At 35.3% G+C, this 21766-nt stretch overlaps 1 protein-coding gene across 1 annotated transcript in view; it reads left to right on the forward strand.

Moving 5' to 3' along the window:
* The window catches only part of LOC141296282 (neuronal PAS domain-containing protein 3-like), a 197282-nt gene extending 184141 nt beyond the window's left edge, over positions 1-13141 (forward strand). The window contains exon 4 of the mRNA XM_073827544.1: positions 13050-13141. Within this exon, the coding sequence (XP_073683645.1) occupies positions 13050-13141 (92 nt within the window). The remainder of the gene's footprint in view (positions 1-13049) is intronic.
* The last annotated feature ends 8625 nt before the right edge of the window (positions 13142-21766 follow it).

Raw genomic sequence — 21766 nt, forward strand, 5'->3', positions numbered from 1 at the left:
GCACATTCACACAGAATCATCATAACTGTCTTAGTCTTGGGCATTTTGCCAGGTAGTATGTATTGAAGTCAAGGACATCCGTGGAGGACAACATGGCGGCGTTTGGCCACACGTGTTTTGATGTGTGTGTGCGGTGAGACGGTGTGAGGTGACAGTTTCAGTGTCGTGTCTGTTAGACGCATGTAATGCTTCAATCGTGAGCTGTGAGAGGAAAGTGTCCGGAAAACACAGACTTCATGGTACATAGAGCGGCCTTGATGTTCCTTCAGCCCCTCACACAACACCCCTCAACCATGACATCCGCCGTTATGTTTCACTACAAAGAGCCGCTCCAAAACTAGAGTAAAGTGGGAAAAGTCCAGTCTTTCATTCAGCAAGTTGTTTTATTTTCTGTAGCGCTTGTGTTAATGTCTTAATATTGTATTCCGTTTGACTGGATCGTCCATGCTGAGAATTTCTCCCTCGGCCTCATCAGCGTGTGAATTATTAAACAGTGTAAGCAAAGTTAATAGTCAAGTGCTGACCAAGTGCTTCAGGATTTCTGGAGCTTCTTCAGCTAATGTAAAACCACCAATCAGAATGGTTCGTTTTGCAGGAAAAGAGTATGAAATGTTGGCGTTTTCCAAACACTTCTCAAATCCTAAAGCCATCTGAATTCGGTCCAGTTCTCTGGTGTCCCGCAGCACGCGTCCTGAAGGCCTGGCCGGGTTCGGTTGGCTTTTCTGAAGAGGAGTCTGCTGCTCCTGCACTTTGGTAATGGATTGTTTATCTGTACCGGCTGCACTGGAGGGCAGCGCAGGCAGCCTGCCTTGTGCTTTAATGCGGTTTGCCATAATGAATGCATTTCCAAATTAGATGAGGCTTTTTTCCCCCTATTATTTTCTTTTGCTCATCCCGTGGTATTGATTCCGTTGCGCTGCCCCCTGAACTTGACCTTGCTTGGGCTGGTCAATGTCAATATCTCGTCCTCCTTTGCCTTTCCTCGTCAGAGCAAACTATCGATAGCTGCATTTAGCAACCGGGACTCTCAGGATCTAAAGATCCATATGCATTTCGGAGGTGTCGGAAGCATCGGCATCTCACGAGAACGAGAGAATAGCGCAGCATCCTTGACTTAAAGTCAGCATGAAAACCAACCTGGTGTGCGATTCTTTAACTAAATGTGGAGGTTATTTAATGTTTTGGACAGTATGTATTTGATTTTACTGGTTAATATCATTTTAAAGCTGTTTTGGTCATTGAATGTGTCAAAAAAAAAAGATTTTTAAAAAAATGATTTAAATATAGATTTATTATTTTAATTAAAATTTAAAGATTTTAAAATAAAATTAAATTCAATACAATTCATTAATAATTTAAAATGTCAAAGAATTGTCTTCATTTAGGGTCTGTTCTTAGCAAATATTCATGTATGCAATTAGTTTGATTAATTATTCAGCCTGTCATGTAATTAATTTTTTTAATACTTTTAATTGATTGACAGCTCTAATTATTTTTCTCCACCCATGTGGCCTTGATTACTCTAGGAAAAAAAAGTCAAGTTGTTTTAGAGGTGGAAAAAGTTACTACAGTTTGATGGATGATTATGAGAAGCTAGTTTTTTCATGCACAATAAGACCAGATGCATTTATTAAGAAATTAAATGGTCAATTTTGTATTTAAATGATCATTTAAAAGCGGGAAAAGCTAGTGCACAAATGATAAAAAAAGAAATAAAATGACTATTTATTGGTTAAGAAATAAATATTCAATTTTGATGTTGTCTTTAAATGATCATTTAGAAGCAGGGGTAGCCAGTGAAAATAAAATAAAATAAAATAAAATAAAATAAAATAAACAACATCAAAATAGACTATTTATTGGTTAAGAAATGGATATTCAATTTTAATGTTGTCTTTAAATGATAATTTAGAAGCAGGAAAAGCTCATGCACAAAAAATAAGATAAAAAATAAAATAAAATAAATTAAACGGCATCAAAATTGATTATTTATTTATTAAAAAATAAATTGTACATTTGTAAAATAAAATTCAAAATTGACTATTTATTTCTTAATAAATAAATAGTCAATTTTGATGTTGTCTTTAAATGATCATTTAGAAGCAGGAAAAGCCACTGCACAAAAAAAAAATAAAAAAAAAATAAATAAATAAAAATAATGAAGGAAAATAAAATGAAATAAAATAAACAACATCAAAATTGACTATTTATTTATTAAGAAATAAATAGTCAACTTTGATGTTGTCTTTAAATGATCATGCAGGGAAAGCCACTGCTCCAAAAATAAATAAATAAATAAAACAATAAAATAAAACAAAACTAACAAAATGTGATGCTGTTTCATGTTCGAGACCATATGGATTTGATTGGATTGATATTGTTGGTTAATATTATTTTTAAGAATGTTTTAAAGAAGTGATAAGTGAATTTAAATAATATAATGTCTTAATTTTTTTTTAACTGCATATACGAAAACCAGTTTGCTGGTCTTAACAAATCTCCAAGCCTGATCCATTGGCTGGTTTCAGAGGGGTTTTGGCCACTTCTCTGTGTTTTTTCAGCAGGAATGTTTGTGAATGACTTGACAGAAATGCTCTGACAGGCGTCTTTAGAATCACAGTGTGGTTTGCTCCTTGTCTTTCGCCATTATCTTTAGTCACTCTGTCAAATGACCAGCGTTCTCAAGGTTTTCCAGTTAAAACAGCAGGTGTATGTTCACCATGTTTTACTGGCATTTTTTTGCCGCAGCGGTGGAAATGAATGGGTTTTGTTCTTGAAATGGCTCTGCTTTGAGGATAATGCGAGCTGTGAGTATGATGACGGTCTCTCTCTCTCGGTTTTGATATGGATCGTGAGTGGACAGTGCTTGTCAGCTGGAGAGCTTGTGTCCCGCGCTCCCCCGGCCCTCTTATCTCCGTATCTGACACAGTTGTTTCTGCTTGTGATGAGAGGAAATAGCACAATGATAAAATACCAAATCACTTCAGCGGGGACTTCAGAGCCTCTACAAGCTTTCCATAGACAATTATTCCTCACTGAGCGCCTCTTCAAGGTGTAATCTAACATCTCCGTAGCAACTGAGCTGGAGATTTCCACTTGTGCCGCGTGCTTTCGCGCCGTACGTGTGTTTTAGGCGCAGAGATAATACCAGTCACACTGAGACTGAGCGCATAAACACTAGTGAACGCAGTTTGGGGGCTTTGGATGCACAACTCACTCTGTAATGCTTAGATCACCTGGACTAGTGTCAGAACTATTTAATTTTAGGGGCGTTATCATGAGTATATTTTTCATATTTAACCATGTAAAAGGCGCCGGTTCAAGTCGGACAAAATTTCTAACCGGCATGCACTACTTCAAGTCAGCCGCCGATCGGTCTGCGCAGCGCCGCATGAAGTCGAACGCACCTAATGTTTGGTATCTATGGGTAGAACAAATGCTGGTCAAAAAATCAACATCAGTGAAAGTGGAAAAAAATATTAATAAATTATATTTTTATGGCAGTTTTTGGACATGGACATTTTTGACCATTTTGCACCTATGTGTAACTTTTTTTTTGAACGCACAAGGGTTAAAATAAATAAATAAAAATAAAATAATAATAATTAAAAAAATAAAATTAGTTAGAAATTCTTCTGATTGTTAACATTTTATAAAACCATTAAGTCACAGAATTTAAATTTATTTACCATAAAATTTTAAATACACAAAAAAAGTAATAATATTTTTTATTTTTTAATAAAATTAGTTTTAATGCTTTTGATTATTACAATTTAATGAAACCATTAAAATGGAATCCACAAAATTAATGGAAAACAGAATTTGGTCAAAATAAAATTGAATTTGAGGGGGAAAAAAGAAAATTTACAAGTTTTAAAAAAATCAGTTAGAAATGGTTTTGATTATTAAAATTTAATGAAACTATTAAAATGGAATCCACTGAAACTGAATTTGAAAAAATATATATATTTTATAGATCTTAAGATGTAATTTTTGTTAAACTTTTAATTAGGGGTGGGCATAGATTAATTTTTTTTAATCTAGATTAAATCTTGGAATTAATCTAGATTAATCTAGATTAAAATGGCTAATTTGAATTCTGCTGAAGGCATTCAGAATATGTGTGCTACCCAAATAATGACTAAAAGTAAGTCTTCAAGAACGGGCCAGGTGGCGCATTAGATCAGGGGCTCATCTCCTGTTTCCAAAATGCATCACAAACTGCTTGACAATTGCATTTACAACATAATTACCTATACAAACTTGTGTAACCAAGTACTTCTGCGCAAAAGGCTGCACGACGTGCGCGTTGCCGTTAAATACACAGACGCGCACGGGCATGGATTTCTGCGTGCATAGTCTTCTATTAAACTGCGTTGCTTTTAGAAGCGTCAATTCTGTTGTTGCATATAGTTTAATGTCTTTATTTCGGGATTATCAAAGTAAATTATAACTCATGTGCCCCAGTAAAAAGGGTCTAGCAACGCACCTGCCCTGAAGCGGCTTCATAGCTGCATCCATGTTTGCACGTCTCATTTGATGTGGTAATTTCACAGAAGTTGAAGACTCATTCTCGCCCCCTACAGTGCAATTCGACTAGGTATACGTCATCCGCGCTAAAATATCAAGGTGAAAGTCATCATATCTTGCGTAGTTTCGACCCAGCTCCCAACCCAACTTTGAGAATAGATTAACGGCGATATTTTTTTTATCGCCCGATAAGAGTCTCACGTTAACGCAGCACGTTAACGCCGATAACGGCCCACCACTACTTTTAATATATTGCTGTTAAATTGTCTACGTTTCATTATTTCAGTTCATAAGACGTGTTTTTAATATATTTTTTTTATTTAACCATTAAAACAGTCTAGAAAAAAGAAAAAAAAGAATCTAGAATAAGATAGCAGACATTTAAAAAAAAAAATGGAATTTGGGAAAAAAATACAACAGATTTCATAGGCCTTTATATATATGCCCATGAAATCCATTCATAAGCAATTTGCTTTTTAGTGTTGACGTATTTTCCATCGAACTGGAAGTTGTGCAGGACATTAATCATTAACAGAAATGGATTAAAAGCCAAAAACCTCATTTTTTGATTTCCTAGGGTCTTTTAAAAGCTGTCTGTGGTGGGTAGGCCAGATTTTGGAGCAGAGCTACAGAGAGAGAGAGACAGACAGCGGGTGAGCGAGGCGTCATTAGCGCAGAATGAAGCAGCTTAAATTTTGATGATATAAATGAGGAGAAAAGATGAGCATGGATTATTGAGCACATCATCATGAAAACTTAAACCAGTCAAAGACGTTAAAAGAAACTAATTAAAACAAATGTTTCAACCTCCATCTTCACGGGCATCACTTATTCAGAGGCCTGCGCGAGAAGAACCAGCCGGCACTGTCATTAGCCCAACTATAGTAAATTATTTAATGACATTTGGCCTGTGAAAACATTAGGAGCAGATTATGGATTGAAGGACACCGAATGGGAAAGAAAACCAACGGGAGATTTGACTTACAGTTTGAAATGTGAGAAAATGTAGAGTATTACTCTTGAATTGTTTGGATAGATCAATACATACAGTGTTTTGTGATATAGAGCAGTTCTATAGTCTGGAAAAACCTTTTAATATAATTAATACCTTTAATTAACTGGAAATGTATATTTTGCAGCTAAAAATAATTATTAATTAGTTTTACTTTAAAGGGGTCATATCTTAACTTTTTTTTCTTTTTTTTTGTTGTTGTTGTTGTTCATTTTAAAGTTCACTTTTAATGATAGTCAGAGTTACTTTTTATGGCTATTGTGATTGGCTAACCTCTTTGGGTTAAATTCAGGTAACATTTTATTTTATTATTTTATTTTATTTATTTATTTTGATATTTTACAGTGTTTTTACTATATTGTGTGGAATTTTTTTATTTGTAATGTAACCCTCTGGGGGTCTGAGGTGATTTTTGGGCCCTTCAGATGTTTTACTTTTTTTTTATCTTTACTGTATTTTACTGTATTTTTAAATTAAATTGAATTGAATTTTCTATTTAATTTTATAATTTATTTTTGCATATTCTATAGTGTCCTGTTTTACTTTAAAGGGGTCATATCCTACAATTTTTCACTTTTAATGATAGTCAGGTCAGGGTTACTTTTTATGGCTATTATGATTGGCTAACCACTTTGGGTTAAATGCAACATTTTATTTTATTATTTTATTTTAATGATTTATTTACAGTGTCTTTACTGTATTTTACTGTATCTTTATTTCATTTAATTTCATTTTCTATTTTATTTTATAATGTATTGTATATATTTTTATTTATTGTGTGGGACTTGTTTTCTTTTTAATTTAATTTAATTAAATATTTTATTTTATATTATTATTTATTTTTGTACATTTCACAGTGTCATTACTGCAGTGTGTGGGACTTGTTTTCCACTTTTTAATTTAATTTAATTTGATTAGTTTATTTTGTATTTTTATAAAATAAACTTTTTAAATTTTATTGTATTATTTATTTATGTATATTTTACAGTGGCTTTACTTTATTGAGCTGGTCTTATTATTTTTTTTAAATTTCATTTAATTTTCTATTGTATTTTATTTTATAAATTATTTTTGTATATTTCACAGTGTCTTCTTCTCTTTCTTTTCATTTTTCTTTTCTTTTTTTAAATCTCACATAATAAAGAGTGCATTTTGCCCATTTAAGAATTCAGATTATTTTTGTGTATTGTAGCAACACGTTTTTGTTTATTCTGTGCATATATCTGTGTAAATTTAATACAATTCAATTTAATTTATTTTAATATTTTATTTTATTATTTAATAGGTTTTTTCCTATTGTGTGGGACTTCTTCTCTTTTTAATATTTTATTTTATTTATTTATTTATTTATTTATTTTTTACATGCTTGTGCTGTATTGTAAGGTGCTTCTTTTTTTTTTTCTTGTATATTTTGTGGTGTTTTTCCCTTTTGTGTGGGACTTTATTTCTTTTTAATTTAATTGAATATTTTATTTAAATTTATTAATTTAATTTGATTATTATTTTTTTTTATTCTTGTATATTTTGTGTTTTACCCTATAGTGAGCATATATCTGTGTAAATTCAGTACAGTTTTATACAGTAACTCTTGCTTTGATATTGAATTTCAGATTTTAAACCTATTTGTTTTCAATCAATTCATCCGACATTTATTTCCTATAATTTGACACAGAACTTTTTCTGTTTCTGCCAACTTGAGCATTGATGCTGAATATGCCTGAAAGTTGATTTCATTTTATAACCACATGACCATTTGGTTCCCAAAACAGTGCAAGTTTCAAAAGTCTGGACCTTTTCTGAAAAAAAAAATAAAATAAAATAAAATGTAGACATTTGAGCTCTTGGAAGCATAATTGAATTCCCCTAATGTAGACTTTGATGAAGGGTTTGGATTCAGTGAAACATTGAACTCTAATTTCCATTTGCCCTGATTTCTCAGTATTGTGGTATTGGTTTATAATCTCGCGAATATCAGCCGTGGCTCTTTGGCGATGAAGAGTTTCTCTCTGAAATGTTGGCTTGGGTTTCCGCCCTCCTCTTTGAGGGACGTTTGCTGTGTTCAAAGACAACCGAACAATGAAACAAGAAGAGTCTGTAATTTTCTGAATAAGCTAATGACATGCTGTGGTCTGTTCGGTCTCATCATTTCATTAACTCACAGCACTTTTACATGCAACTACACAAGTGCACGAGATGTTGTGGTGTGTGTGTGTGTGTGTGTGTGTGTGTGTGTGTGTGTGTGCATGATGGGCCGTTCAGTCCTGATCGCAGAGCACCTTGAGCTTTATCAATTACGGCGTGACGTGACTCACTCCTGTCTAATGAGAGCAGACGTTGAAGCAAATGAACCAGCAGAAACATGGGAGAAATCTGACGTTGTTCACTTTAAATTAGCGTAATTAGAAAGGTAATTTAAAGTCACCGTGAAATCAGAAATGACCCCATTTAGTCTTCTGGTCTATTGTGTAGTACTTATTTGAAAGAAAATGTTTGTTTTCATCTTTTTTCAGCGTATTTCTTTTCACTTGACGTTATGAATCTCTCTTATTCATTTTCTTTCTTCCAACCACACTATTCTGATCTAACGGGTTCAATTCGGGTAATATTTTATTTTATTATTTTATATTATTTTATAAATATTTTGCAGTGTTTAATTTATTTTATTTTTACATTGTGTTTACTGTATTGTGCAAGACTTATTTTCTTTTTAATTTAATTAAATTGTCTATTTTATTTTATAATTTATTTTTGTATATTTTACAGTGTCTTTACTGTATTGTGCATAACTTATTTTCTTTTTAATTTAATTTAATTTAAATGTCTATTTAATTTTATTTTCTATTTTATTTTTGTATATTTTACAGTGTCTTTACTGTATTGTGCATAACTTATTTTCTTTTTAATTTAATTTAAATGTCTATTTAATTTTATTTTCTATTTTATTTTTGTATATTTTACAGTGTCTTTACTGTATTGTGCAGGACTTATTTTCTTTTATAATTTAATTTAATTTTCTATTTTTTTTTTCTTTTTTTGTATATTTTACAGTGTCTTTACTGTATTGTGAAGGAATTATTTTCAGTTTTTTTTTTTTATTTAATTTAATAAAATGTTCTATTTTATTTTTGGATATTTTACAGTTTCTTTACTGTATTGTACAGGACTTATTTTCTTTTTAATTTAATTTAATTTTATATTTTATTTTTGAATAGTTTACAGTGTCTTTACTGTATTGTGAGACTTTTTAAAATCTTTTTTTATTATTTTATTTTATTTATTGCTAAATGTGAGGAAAATTTCACTTACGTTGTTGGCCACATAGACTTTTAGAGGGGAACAAACTCATAGTAGATGTTTGCCTACAATTAAATATTTTTATTTAAAATAAAATAAATATTTTGTGTATGATGTCGACTAACTGTATCTTAATTTTATTTACTTGTCAGTTTCCAGTCTTGTTTTTTGCCAAGTATCAATTTTAGACCTGTTTGTGTTGCCAAATCTTTCAAACTCTGACATCAAACAGACTTGTTTTTTTTTCTACTGTAAATGTAAAAATGATATATGCAAATGACTTTTTATGATTGGCCTATTATGATTGGCTAACCTCTTTGTGTGTAAATTTAGTTTGTTAAACTTTAGATATTGCCTGTGCAAAAAGAGTTTTACATCTGAATCCTGTGATTCTAAGAACCAAACCTGTTTTTTCTGACTGATACTCCCCAGTTCCCGTAAAACACATTCACAGTCCCGGTTAGATCCCGAAGGCCTCATTTGATCGCCACAGGCTCAGCGTGGCCGGTTAGCATGTGAGTTAGCATTCCTTAACATGTGAGTCACCAGGTTATGCGACTTCCCATCGTGCCGTCCGTGGCTTCGACGATGTCCGCGGCTTCCGACCGCGAGAGCATTGACAGCTTGATGAATTAGGCCTGACACTTGCCAAAATAGCCGTCCTGCGTGCCAGCTGCCAGTTGAGCATCTACACTCCGTTAATTGAATTGGCAATTTGTGTAACAGTACCTGCCCCTGAGCCTTTGGTGAAGCCAGGGACTGCCATTTAGCTCCAATAATCCAGGACTAGGGAATAAGAGGTCTAAGCTTCATGAGAAATTATTGCAGATTTAAAATGACAGTCTGATGCCTTGCTGCCAATTTCACATTCAATGAGAAATAAATTAACAATAGCAATAATGTTGACTTATAAAAGTGAAAGTTAAATTGACTTTCTAATAGCGCCAGCGATTTGAAATTGCCACTGCGCCGAGTAACAAATTGCATTTATTGCACCAAATGCTGTTTGTGGCGTGCCGGGTATTGAAGACTAGCATTACATATCGAAAGTGTCAAATGGAAACAATATTGTCTCATAATAAAATGCCATTAGTCTAGATCAGACGCAGACTGTCCATTTGCATGTTCACGAATTGCCGTCAAGGACAATATTGCATTTTTGGGATTGCAATACTGTGAATAAAATAACATCAGCCTGTATGTCTTTGACAGTATATCAGGACTCAATGCACCAATGCTGTATATTCCACAGTGCTGTTACTGTATTGTACGGGGCTTATTAGGCCAGCCGTGATGTATTTGCTCGCGTTTCCGGCGTAATATATTTGTATGTGCTCAATCTGGCGTGGCAGGGAGCTAAACTAGAGGAGATGTATTACGGAGAATCATGGCAGGACAGACATTGTGTTGCCTCTGTGCTCCCGCGAGCTCTTTATTCATATATCATTTGCGTCACGAGCAAAATGAAGCAGATTAATAGAGCATAATTCCTCAGATCAATATGCAATTATATTCATCTCTCTGGCTGCTCGGGCGGCCGTGCAGAGGGATGGCGACACAGTCGCATAGTCTTGTCGTTGGACAGTATTGAGTGTAACTAAACCATGAGAATCATTTAAGATGCCTTTATTTGCTATTTGCAATGCACTTCCTGCTTTTTCATGAATCTGTTTGCATTGTTTTTTAAGTCAATGCAGTGAATACATGATGTTTTTGTTGATAAATTAAAGCTGAGACGACTTCAAAAAATGACACATTAGGCTTTAAGACTCTGGACTTTGTTTCGATAAGCTCCTCTGTGGTTCAACGTGTTCACATTTTTCATTATGAAATATTAACCGCAGAGTTTATAGTTTGAAAGGCTCCTCAAGGACAAGGAATTTGGAGGACGTGTGGCTGATTTCCATGCGGTGGTCTTAAGCGAGGATCCTTGTGTGATGAGAGCTGTTGTCTGGAGATGTCGTCTTTAAGTGCAGAGAGGAGGGTAATTTGAAGCTGGTCAAGTGACCTCTTAACTTTGGTATATTCTTCATTGACTTACTTCGACTGCTGGTGTTTGGGTTCAGACGTCTGCTAGAGCACATTACTGTGTTCACACTGGGTTCAATTGAGGCCGTACTTTATTTATTTATTTATTATTATTTGCATATTTTACAGTGTTTTAAACCTATTGTGTAAGACTTCTTTTCTTTTCTTTATGTTTTTATTATTTTATTTTATTCTTGTATATTTTATTGTGTTTTTACCCTATTGTGTAGGACTTCTTTTTGTTTTATTTTATTTAATTTTTTTATTATTATTACCGTGTTTGTGCTGTATTATGTGGAGCTTCTTTTTTTAAATTTATTTAAATTTTATTTTATTTTATTATTTTATTTTATTTACCATGTTTGTGCTGTATTGTGTAGGTCTTCTTTTTATTTTATTTTATTTATTTTATTTTATTTTATTTTATGGATTTTTACCCTATTGTGTGGGACTTTTTTATTTTATTTTATTTTATTTTATTACCGTGTTTGTGCTGTATTGTGTGGAGCTTCTTTTCTTTCTAAATTATTGTATTTTATTTTATGTTTTTTATTATTGTATTTTATTCTTGTATATTTTATTGTCTTTACCCTATTGTGTGGGACTTCTTTTTATTATTTTATTTTATTTGCTTTATCATGTTTGTGCTGTATTGTGTGGGGATTCTTTTTTTTATTACATTTTTATTTATTTTTTAGTGTTTTTACCCTGTTGTGTGGGACTTTTTTCTTTTTAATTTAATTTGATTTTACTTTTATTTATTGTAAAGTGTCTTTATTGTGTGGTACTTGTTTTTATTTCTTTTTTCATTTTCATTTTCATTTTTTTTTTTTTAAATTTATTGCCTAATGTGAGGAATATTCCACATATGTTGTTGAATATTCCACATGGACTATTAGAGGGAAAAAGAAACTCACAATAAATGTTTGCTTACAATTAAACATTTTACCATGCATTATGTTGAAGTTTCTACCGTAGGCTAATTCTATTTACTTGTCGATTTCCAGTTTTATTCATGTTTGTTTTTTGCCAAGTGCCAATTTTGGACCGGTGTGTTGTGCCAAATCAAAACCAAACTCGACATCACACAGACTTCCATTTGTCCCAAAAACTCCAGTGTGTTATGAAGCACACGTGGGTTGTGCCGATTGCGTGTGCACAAATGTGTGTGTCACCCTGTGTTTGATGTGCAGGTATGCGTGCACATTTCTGTGCGATCCTCAGGGTGTAAGAGCTCCCTCTGCTGTGCGCTGCGAGCCGCCGTGTCCGAATCCCACCGGCTCAGGATTGTTTGTGTTTCCACCCGCAGTGGCGTCTACTGACCCCGGCACTCCAGGGACAGAGCCGAGAGCCTGTCTCTCTTTTTCTCTCTCTTTCTCTCCTCCAGCAGCCGTTGCCCTTCCCGCTCATGTTGTGGCACGAACGTTCCTCCGGGGCGGACACAGGGCTTACCGCTGAAAGCATTACCGGAGGGGAAAAGTGTGTTTACCCAGCTTGAGGCTCTCTGAAGGACAGAGGCCTCTCATTTGTGTCTCGGCCCCTCTCGTGCCGCTCACCTGGGGCACGACGTCCTCCTGTCCCCGTCGTGCCCTCCCCGAACGGCGGAGCGTTGTTTGCTGCCGGTCCTTGAGAATCCTTAATGGCCGTTCAGCGCTTTATTACATCATTAATTGCACTTAATTCAGCAACATTACCCGAACGCCTGGCTAGGCTTGGAAAATTAAGTACAGAGCACTTTGTTATAAAATTCTCTATAATGAGCTCTGGTGGGACAAGGTCTGTTAAGTTTGAAATCACCCCAGGCCATTTTTTAGCAGAGCCTGAGCCGACTTTAAAGTTGGAAACTTGGAAAAAATGCCCTGAGGGCGCTGTTCTCCGGGTGCTTTGCAGCTCAATGGATGTGGCGATATTAGTCCTGCTATAAACAGCGGGCTTTGTAGCGCCGAGCCCAGCTGAATATGCAGAAGGGAGCCGTTCCGAGGCTTTGATTTGCATCTGTGTATTTACAGTACCGGGGGCTGGGTATTATTGGGGCGGAAGTGTTTGTTCAACAGTTTACCGTATCTGTTTAAAATCGCACAGGCGGATTCCGTTTCCGAGTCGCTTTGGATTTAAAGCCGAAGCGCGCGTGCATAAGCACGCATGCCGACACGAGTGTGCTCATGCTGTGTGCTTCTCTCCGCAGCTATCGGGTCCCAGCGGAGGCGGAGCCCCAGTGTTGTTGCCTCGGAGATCTTTGAGCCTCACCTTGGCAGCCACATCCTGCAGGTAAGATGAGATTTCAGTTCTTTCAACTGTCTTTGTTCATCCGAAACATCCTGTTGTTCTTGGCTTGAGACTAACTTGAGATTAACACTGGGTATGAAGATCACAATATGCATATTTAATATTTCATATGCAAACTATGTCATGCACACAGGTTGATATGCAATCATAAATGTGCCTTAAAGTAGTTCACTTCCAGAACAAACCTTTACAGATAATCTACTCACCCCCTTGTTATCCAAGATGTTCATGTCTTTCTTTCTTCAGTTGTAAAGAAATTATCTTTTTTGGAAAAATATTTCAGGATTTCTGTCCATATAATGGACTTCTATTGTGCCAGTGAGTTTGAACTTCCAAAATGCAGCTTCAAAGAGCTCTAAAGAGTCTTATCTAGTGAAACGATTGGTTATTTTCTAAAAAGACATCAAATGCTCATCTTGTCTAGCTCTGCTTGTATTCCGGTTCAAGACAGTTAGGGTATGTCGAAAAACTCCCATTTTATTTTCTCTTCCAACTTCAAAATCGTCCTACATCACTGTTTTTTTTGTTTTTTTTTTGTAAAGGGTGTTTTATCTTCTTTGCATGTTCACTTTGTAAACACTGGGTCAGTACTTCTGCAGCGATGTAGGATGATTTTGAAGTTGGAGGAAAAAAAGGAAATGGGAGTTTTTCAACATGCCCTAACTGTCATGAACAGGAATACACAGAGTTCACGCAGAGCTAGACAAAACGAGCACTTGAGGTTAAAAAGTATATAAATTGTAAATTCTTTTAGAAAATAACTTATCGTTTTGCTGGATAAGACCCTTTTTCCTTGGCTGGGATTATATAGAGCCCTTTGAAGCTGCATTTATTTTGGAAGTTCAAACTCGGGGGCACCATAGAAGTCCACTATATGAAAAAACGGAATTTCTTTATGACTGCAGAAAGAAAGACAAGGAGGTGAGTACATTATCTGTACATATTTATACTTTACAATAAGGTTCATTAGTTAACATTACAGTTGAGGTCAAAAGTTTACACCCCCCTTCCAGAATCTGCAAAATGTTAATTATTAAGAGGGATGATACAAAATGCATGTTCTTGTTTTTTTATTACTGACCTGAATAAGATATGTCATATAAAAGATGTTTACATATAGTCCACAAGAGAAAATAATAGTTGAATTTGTAAAAATGACCCCGTTCAAAAGTTTACATACTCTTGATTTTTAATACTGTGTTGTTACCTGAATGATCCACAGCTGTGTTTTTTGTTTAGTGATAGTTGTTCATGAGTCCCTTGTTTGTCTTGAACAGTTAAACTGCCCGCTGTTCTTCAGAAAAATCCTTCAGGTCCCACAAATTCTTTGGTTTTCCAGCGTTTTTGTGTATTTGACACACTGAGGACAACTGAGGGACTCATATGCTGTTACAGTTTACAGTACTATTACAATTTAACTTAATTTGTTTTCTGGGAAACATGTAAGTATTTTGTGTAGCTTCTGAAGGGCAGTACTAAATGAAAAAATATGATATTTAGCCAAAATAAAAAAAAGTGTACACATCTCTATTTTGTTCAAAAGTTTTCACCCCCGTCTCCTAATGCATGTTTTTTTCCTTCTGAATAATCAGTGAGCGTTTGAACCTTCTGTAATAGTTGCATATGAGTCCCTCAGTTGTCCTCAGTGTGAAAAGATGGATCTTAAAAGCATACAGTCATTGTTGGAAAGGGTTCAAATACACAAAAAATGCTGGAAAACCAAAGAATAGCAGCAGGTAGTTTAACTGTACAGGACAAACAAGGGACTCATGAACAACTATCACTAAACAAAACACTGTATTAAGGGTTATTTTTATAAATTCAGTTATTATTTTCCCATGTGGACTATATTGTAAACTAGTGATGCGCGGTGATGCGCGGGTCGTTTCATAACCCGCGGACCCCGCGGGTAACACGGGGGGTAACAACGGCTTGCTTTGAAATGTATTTGATGATTGTGCCTGATGCGCCTGTGCCCGCTCCATCTCCCGCACCCTAGTCATTTTAAACAGTACATAATAACGAAAACAATACCTTACAAATAAAAAGAAGCAGATTTTTACGATCAGAAATTTCTTAAACCAGTGAACCCCTTCAATCCAAGGATCCAGTAAACAAATGCGTTCAAATAGAAAGTTCAAAAAAAGTTGAAAAAAACCGACCCGCGCATCACTAATGTAAACGTCTTTCATGTGAAATATCTTATTTAGGTCAGTACTAAATAAACAATAGCATGCGTTTTGTATGATCTCTCTTATTTTAGTAAAATAATTAACATTTAGCAGATTCTGAAAGGGGGATGTAAACTTTTGACCTCAACTGTAGTTAAATAATTTATTTATCTTAGTTAATGTTAATTTCTGCATTTACTGATGCATTATTAAAATCACAAGTTGTTTGTTAACATTAGTTAATGCACTGTGAACTAACATGAACAAACAATGAACGACTATTTTTATTAGCTAACATTAACAAATATTAATAAATAGTGCAATAAATGTGTTATTCATTGTCTGTTCATGTTAGTTAATACAAATGACACCTTATTGTAAAGTGTTACCAAAATAACATACCTAAAGCTAATTGTTATTGGTCAAAATTACTTTTCAACTGAATTAATAAGTTAATGTTAACTCTGCAAATTATTTTCTTTGCAATTTGTGAACCACTTATGAATTGCCAAAAATGACCAGTTACAGTTGCCAGATTTTCTGTGCCAGTATTTTATGTGAATCCTATGCACTTAATTTTGTTTTACTAGCACTTACAAGTGAGAAGTGAAAAAGAGAGGAAAAATATGAAATTGCCCAATTTGTCCATTATGTCTTGACCTAAAAAAGTTGTTTTAATGTAAGTTTGATGTTTGTAAGTTGTACTGCACTTCAAGGAGGACTTGAAAACAGCATGAAATGTTATATTTTCCCATCTTGGATGTCTTTGACATCGGACATTTAGTAATCTGTTTTTCCGTAAATATTCATAAGTAACTTAATAAGATGAACAGCAGAATCCAGTTGCTTATGAATAAATTCTAGCAGGTGACCTGGATGAATGAAATCCGTCACAGATGTACTAATGTGTGTGTTTAGAGATTACAGGTCTGTTGTCTCAAGACATATGTGGTGTCTCTGAGCTGTTTAGCATGTGAGTAAATGAAGGATGACACTTTTTCAGTCTGCCGGTGTTTCTGCAAAGCTCAAGGGGGGTGATTTTCTTATTTCACCTCACAGCGTAGAAAAAAACCTTTTTTATCCATGCTTAGCTACAGCACTGATGTCCTTTCAAATTCGTTTTAATGACACAGAACGAAAAGCGCAATTTACACCAGTCACCTGTGTCCAAAAAAGCGGATTAGGAATATTTAAAAAGCGGTTCGCCGGTCCCCGGACTGCCAGCGCTATTCCCTTACGACAGGTTAAGTGTGTGACAGCAAAGCGGAAATTTATAATTAACACCAATACCAGGCTGGAAGTCTGTCGAGGCGTGGCCTTTTCAAGGAAGGACTTGTTCCTGGCAAATTGTCCCCATTAATCTTCAGCTTAATTGATTGTGAAAAGTTTTAGGATGACATTTTAAAAAAAGCATGCTCGGCTGGTGATTGATCTGAAGAAAATGAACTAATAATGGATGCAAGGCAGTCATTAGTTGTTGAGCGCCCAGGCTAATTTTAGACAGCTTAAACCGTGTTTGATAGCGTTTAATAAAGAGGATGTGGGGGAAGAGCTGCTAACCGGCCTTCACCTGCAAACGGACGCTACTTGTGTGCTTTTACATGGAGTCTCATTTTGTATGGCTTTAGATCTTGTTTGTTTAAATGATATATACCTTTGTTTTACCACAGCATTGAGACATTGCTTTATCATTGGTTAATTTTGAAGCATGAAATTATTCCAGGTTTGTTGATAACATTACGGTCTCATATCACTTCACTGTATTCTTTAATGATGAGTTGGCGCTGTTTCAAACAAGATACAAGATAATCGGCTAGAAGATGCAAGAGCGTTTTATAAAACGCGTGTTGAGATAAACACATTATGGAGGCTTGTACATGTGGCAGGTGTAAAATTCACTTTTACATGGTGTTTGCATAAATGTGTCTTAGCAGTGTGTGACACAACCACCCTACAATGATAAAAATCCATTCACTCTTTTTTTTATCTCCAAAAAACCTAAACAGTCTCTATTATCAAGCCGTTTTGATTTTCTGAGCACTATGACGTCAGTATGTTAGCATTTCCATCCTCAGCCAGTTGTATGCTGTCCATCATTTTCTCTGTGCTCGTGCAGCTGGAGTGACAACACTGTCTCGTAAGCAATGCGTGTGTTTTGTATTTGAATGTAAAAGTAAATATAAGTTCATTTATTCACGACATCAGAACCACTGAGGACGCAATGGATTAGGTTTGTTTTTGATAGTAACGTGCCACAGAATACACAACAAAAACGGAAGAGAGGGGCGGGGTGAGCAGTAGCTCATTATCATTTAAAGAGGCATGCACCGAAATAGGTCGCTGTGAACAGAGCTGTTTTTGACAAGGTAAAAAGGGTGTTGTTTTAAACAACCATTAAAGAATTGTGAACAAAGTATTTTGCATTATTTATGACTTGTGGAAAATCCGATGTTCCCTTTAAAAGAATCATTTTTTCTTTGTGCGTTGAACATTTTAATATTCTTAAAGGTTCTTGATGGAGCAATCAATGCCAGTAAAGAACCTTACTTTTTTAGAGTTTAGATTTAGAGTTTCAAACTTTGTATGCTATTATAAAGTTTTTTAAAGTCATGTTAAAATTATGCACTCTCTTTAAAGTACACATGAAAGCAACATAAAATCAAAATCAGCCCCATTTACATTTTAAATTCATGTTCCTAGTTTAATTGCGAAGGATTCATCAAAGCTTCTTATTCTGAAAGAAAAAAGTTGTTTTTGTATTCATTGTATTGTTTTCATCAACTTTTGATGAACTCTCTCTGCTCTTATATTGACTTTACTTCAGTAAAGGTTTTGCCACATTAGCGGAATTTCATCTAAACTTTCTGGGCTAAAAAGGTTCATTGTGAGTTATCAGAAGCACTGCTCACACAGTAGTCACTTTCAAACTTTGCAGCTTTCTATTGGTAAACTCAGCTTTCATTGGAGATTCTAGATGTTGCTGATTCTTATTAAATTACTGGAATTTTGCATGTGAAATTTCACACAGTAACTGTAACTGCACCTTTTTTTGGTATCCAAGACTGCAAGAGTGGAAAAATTATAGGTATGCACCGATATGAAAATTTTGGTCAATACCGATAACCGATAATTCTTTATACTGTTTATGAAAGCCGGTAATCGATATGTTGTATAAATCTAAAATAATTTTTTTATAGAATTTTTGGGAGCCTGATTACAAAAAAAGTTTCACCATTAAAAGCCATTAAAAAATGTTTACTAATGATATCATCATTCATCACATTATGGAAGTAAAATGTGTCGAAAATGCCATGTGTTGTTGCTTCAATGCTATTTTCCTGGATAAAGCAAAATGAAATGGTTCTTAAAATGTATATAAAAAGGTATGAAAAAGATGGTTCTTTAAAGAACCTTTGACTGAATGGTTCTTTGTGGAACCAAAAATGGTTCTTCTATGGGATCGATGTGTAAAGTACCTTTATTTTTAAGAGTGGACGTTGAAAGTAAGCTTGTTTTCTTGTTTCTTTGTGTGGTTTGCCGCTATGTGACCCAGCTGACCCAGTGGCCAGATTTCAGCACAGAAAACCCTCCGTGCCTCGTTGTTTGTGCACAAATAAGCTTGAACACATTGAGCACCCAGTTTTGTCAACCCAGATAATCAATTAGCTGCTTTAATATGCAGGTCTGTGTGAAGGCAGCTGTTCTGCCGCTCTGCTCTCTCACTACTATTTAAAGGCATGGCACGATAACATCAATAGTGTCTTTTCCTGCCACAACTCACAAACAAGTAGTAGTATATTTTTAGAAAAGGCCTGTTTCTGGTTCATTAACAGGGGTAAATATCATAAAAGGATTTCTTGCAACAATAAATAAATAGTTACTGTACCTTTAAGACTTTATTCTGTGTTTTAGCACCCTACTCTTCTTCCAATAGCGTCTCTATTGGCCCGAGGGTGTTACGGTCCCAGTGGTGTCAGCACGGGCCACGCCGGCGCTCAGGGCCACAGAAATGACCGTTACGTCCACTCCCACAGTGCATTGTCATTTGCGTGGGCAGCGGGCCGGATTGATTCTGACAGCAGCGCTAGGTCATTAGCGGAGAGCTCAGAAGTCCTCTGTCAAAGCGCTCCACGCTTCCGCCCGGCTAAATAATAGCATTTATATCACCCAGATCATGCTTAGCAAGAGATGAATTATAGATGCAGGGTTTGGTTTTAAGGCAGATGAGAGCTTAGCTGCCTGTGAAGGGCAAAAGCAGTGTATGGTCACAGAGAGAGACTGAACCTTTGGCTGTTCTTTTTGGGAGATAAGACTCGTCAGTAAATTAGCCGTGAGTTAATGGATAGTTTACAAAGCTGCTAAATGTTTATGATCACTCATGTTTTTGGAGCCGTCATACGGCCTGACCTTGACCGCCATCAGATGAGTAGTGCTTTAAAAACATCAGAGAGAAAGAGAAAGAGTGTTTTGCTCTGTAATAATAAATGTATTAGAAAGCAAGTATCCACAGAAATTTGGACACGTAAGAAACACTAAAAATCTCGTTGCATATAATAAAATATTAAATGCAGTGTCATTTGCAAACATATGATTCTACGCTCCCTTTTACTAAGCCATTTTGCATTTACTTTTAATTAACTGATCGTTGTTTATATTAACAGTATGAAGTCCATTTCGGCCTGATGAAAGCCCATTTCAGCCACTGAATAAAAAATAGAAAAGGTAATTGCAACTTTCTGTCACAATTTTGACGTTTTGACATTTGTCTCAGAATTGTGTGATATAAACTGGCAATTGTAAGACATCCATAAAAATTGGACTTTGTATAAGGTTATATAACAGCTGTAAATGTTGACATGTCATGGGGCCTTTAAATATTGTTGTGTAGTATGGAGGGCCGTTGAGGTCAAAAAGGTTTAGAACTGCCGACCTAGATCGAATCTGCATTTTTTCAGATAGAAAGTGAGTTAAAATATTTATATGTGTGTGTGTATATATATATATATATATATATATATATATATATATATATATAAAAAACCTTATTTGATGAATCACACACAACTGTTAATGTTGACATGTCATGGGGCCTTTAAATATTGTTGTGTAGTATGGAGGGCCGTTGAGGTCAAAAAGGTTTAGAACTGCCGACCTAGATCGAATCTGCATTTTTTCAGATAGAAAGTGAGTTAAAATATTTATATGTGTGTATATATATATATATATATATATATATATATATATATATAAATATATATATATATATATATATATATATATATATAAAAAACCTTATTTGATGAATCACACACAACTGTTAATGTTGACATGTCATGGGGCCTTTAAGTATTGTTGTGTAGTATGGAGGGCCATTGAGGTCAGGCCTAGATTGAATCTGCAGACTTTTGTTGCATTTCCTGTGCTGATTTTGGTAGGAAATATATTTAAGCTACTACTATATTTTTACTGGTATAAAAGCATAGTCAAATGTGTCAAAATATTTAATAAACAACCACACAACAGGGTGGAGAATGTGCAAAACGTCGCTCGCGTTTTCTGCTGTTATGTGGACACAGATCGCTCTCTTTTGGGCATCTGCCGTTTTTTGCATTCATAATAGGGATGTGCCAGACAGCATGTCAGAAACTTTCTGATCTTCACTGAACAAATTAACAGCGCTGTTGTTTATTGCTTATCGGTGGTTTTTGATGTGTTTCAGTGATAAAGGATAAAGAGCGTTCAGAGACACTGATCGACAGGGAGCCTTAATTACTGCCTGCGTCTGCTCGTGTGTGTGCGTGTGCGCACCTGTGGCGAGCGATGGGGTGACAGGACACCAAACGCCTCTTAATATGTCTCGCAGCTTCAAGTTCCAGCACTCAATCTTTCATCAACTCCTTGTTTACTTTCTTCTCTTTCGCTCTCTTGTTGTTTGTTTTGTAGCGTCGTCTTTGTTGTTTTTGGCTTGTTTGTGATAATAGGGCTTGGATTAAAAAAGAGAAGAGTGGGGGGAAAAAACACAGACACTTTGAAAACCCTTCGATCTTCACACCGGAGGAAAGCGCAAAGACGACGGCTTTAGAAATGACAGCTGTTTACATTTGCATAACATCAAGGCGGAGCGAGGCAGTGTCTTTGAGCCCGTCTGTGTGCAGCTGTCACCGGCTGTAATCGCAGGTTGATTCGCGGTTCACAGGAATCGCCATCACGCTTCTCTGGCTCTTCGGTGAGATCAGGTAGAAGGTGGCAGAGAAGGAAAATAACACGCAGGGAGGGTGTTCTTCACCTCAAAGCGCCTTATCCTCGAGACGTCAAGATCCTCTCATACATGCAGATGGCCCGGTCTGAGAGCTACACGTCCATTTTGACTTTGCTGGGGCCATTAGTTCTAGAGGTTAAAGTGATAGTTCACCCAAAAATAAAAAAGCTGTTATCATTTACTCAC

This window comes from Garra rufa, chromosome 21 (genome assembly GCF_049309525.1).
Source record: "Garra rufa chromosome 21, GarRuf1.0, whole genome shotgun sequence".
In the NCBI taxonomy this organism is placed as follows: Eukaryota; Metazoa; Chordata; class Actinopteri; order Cypriniformes; family Cyprinidae; genus Garra; species Garra rufa.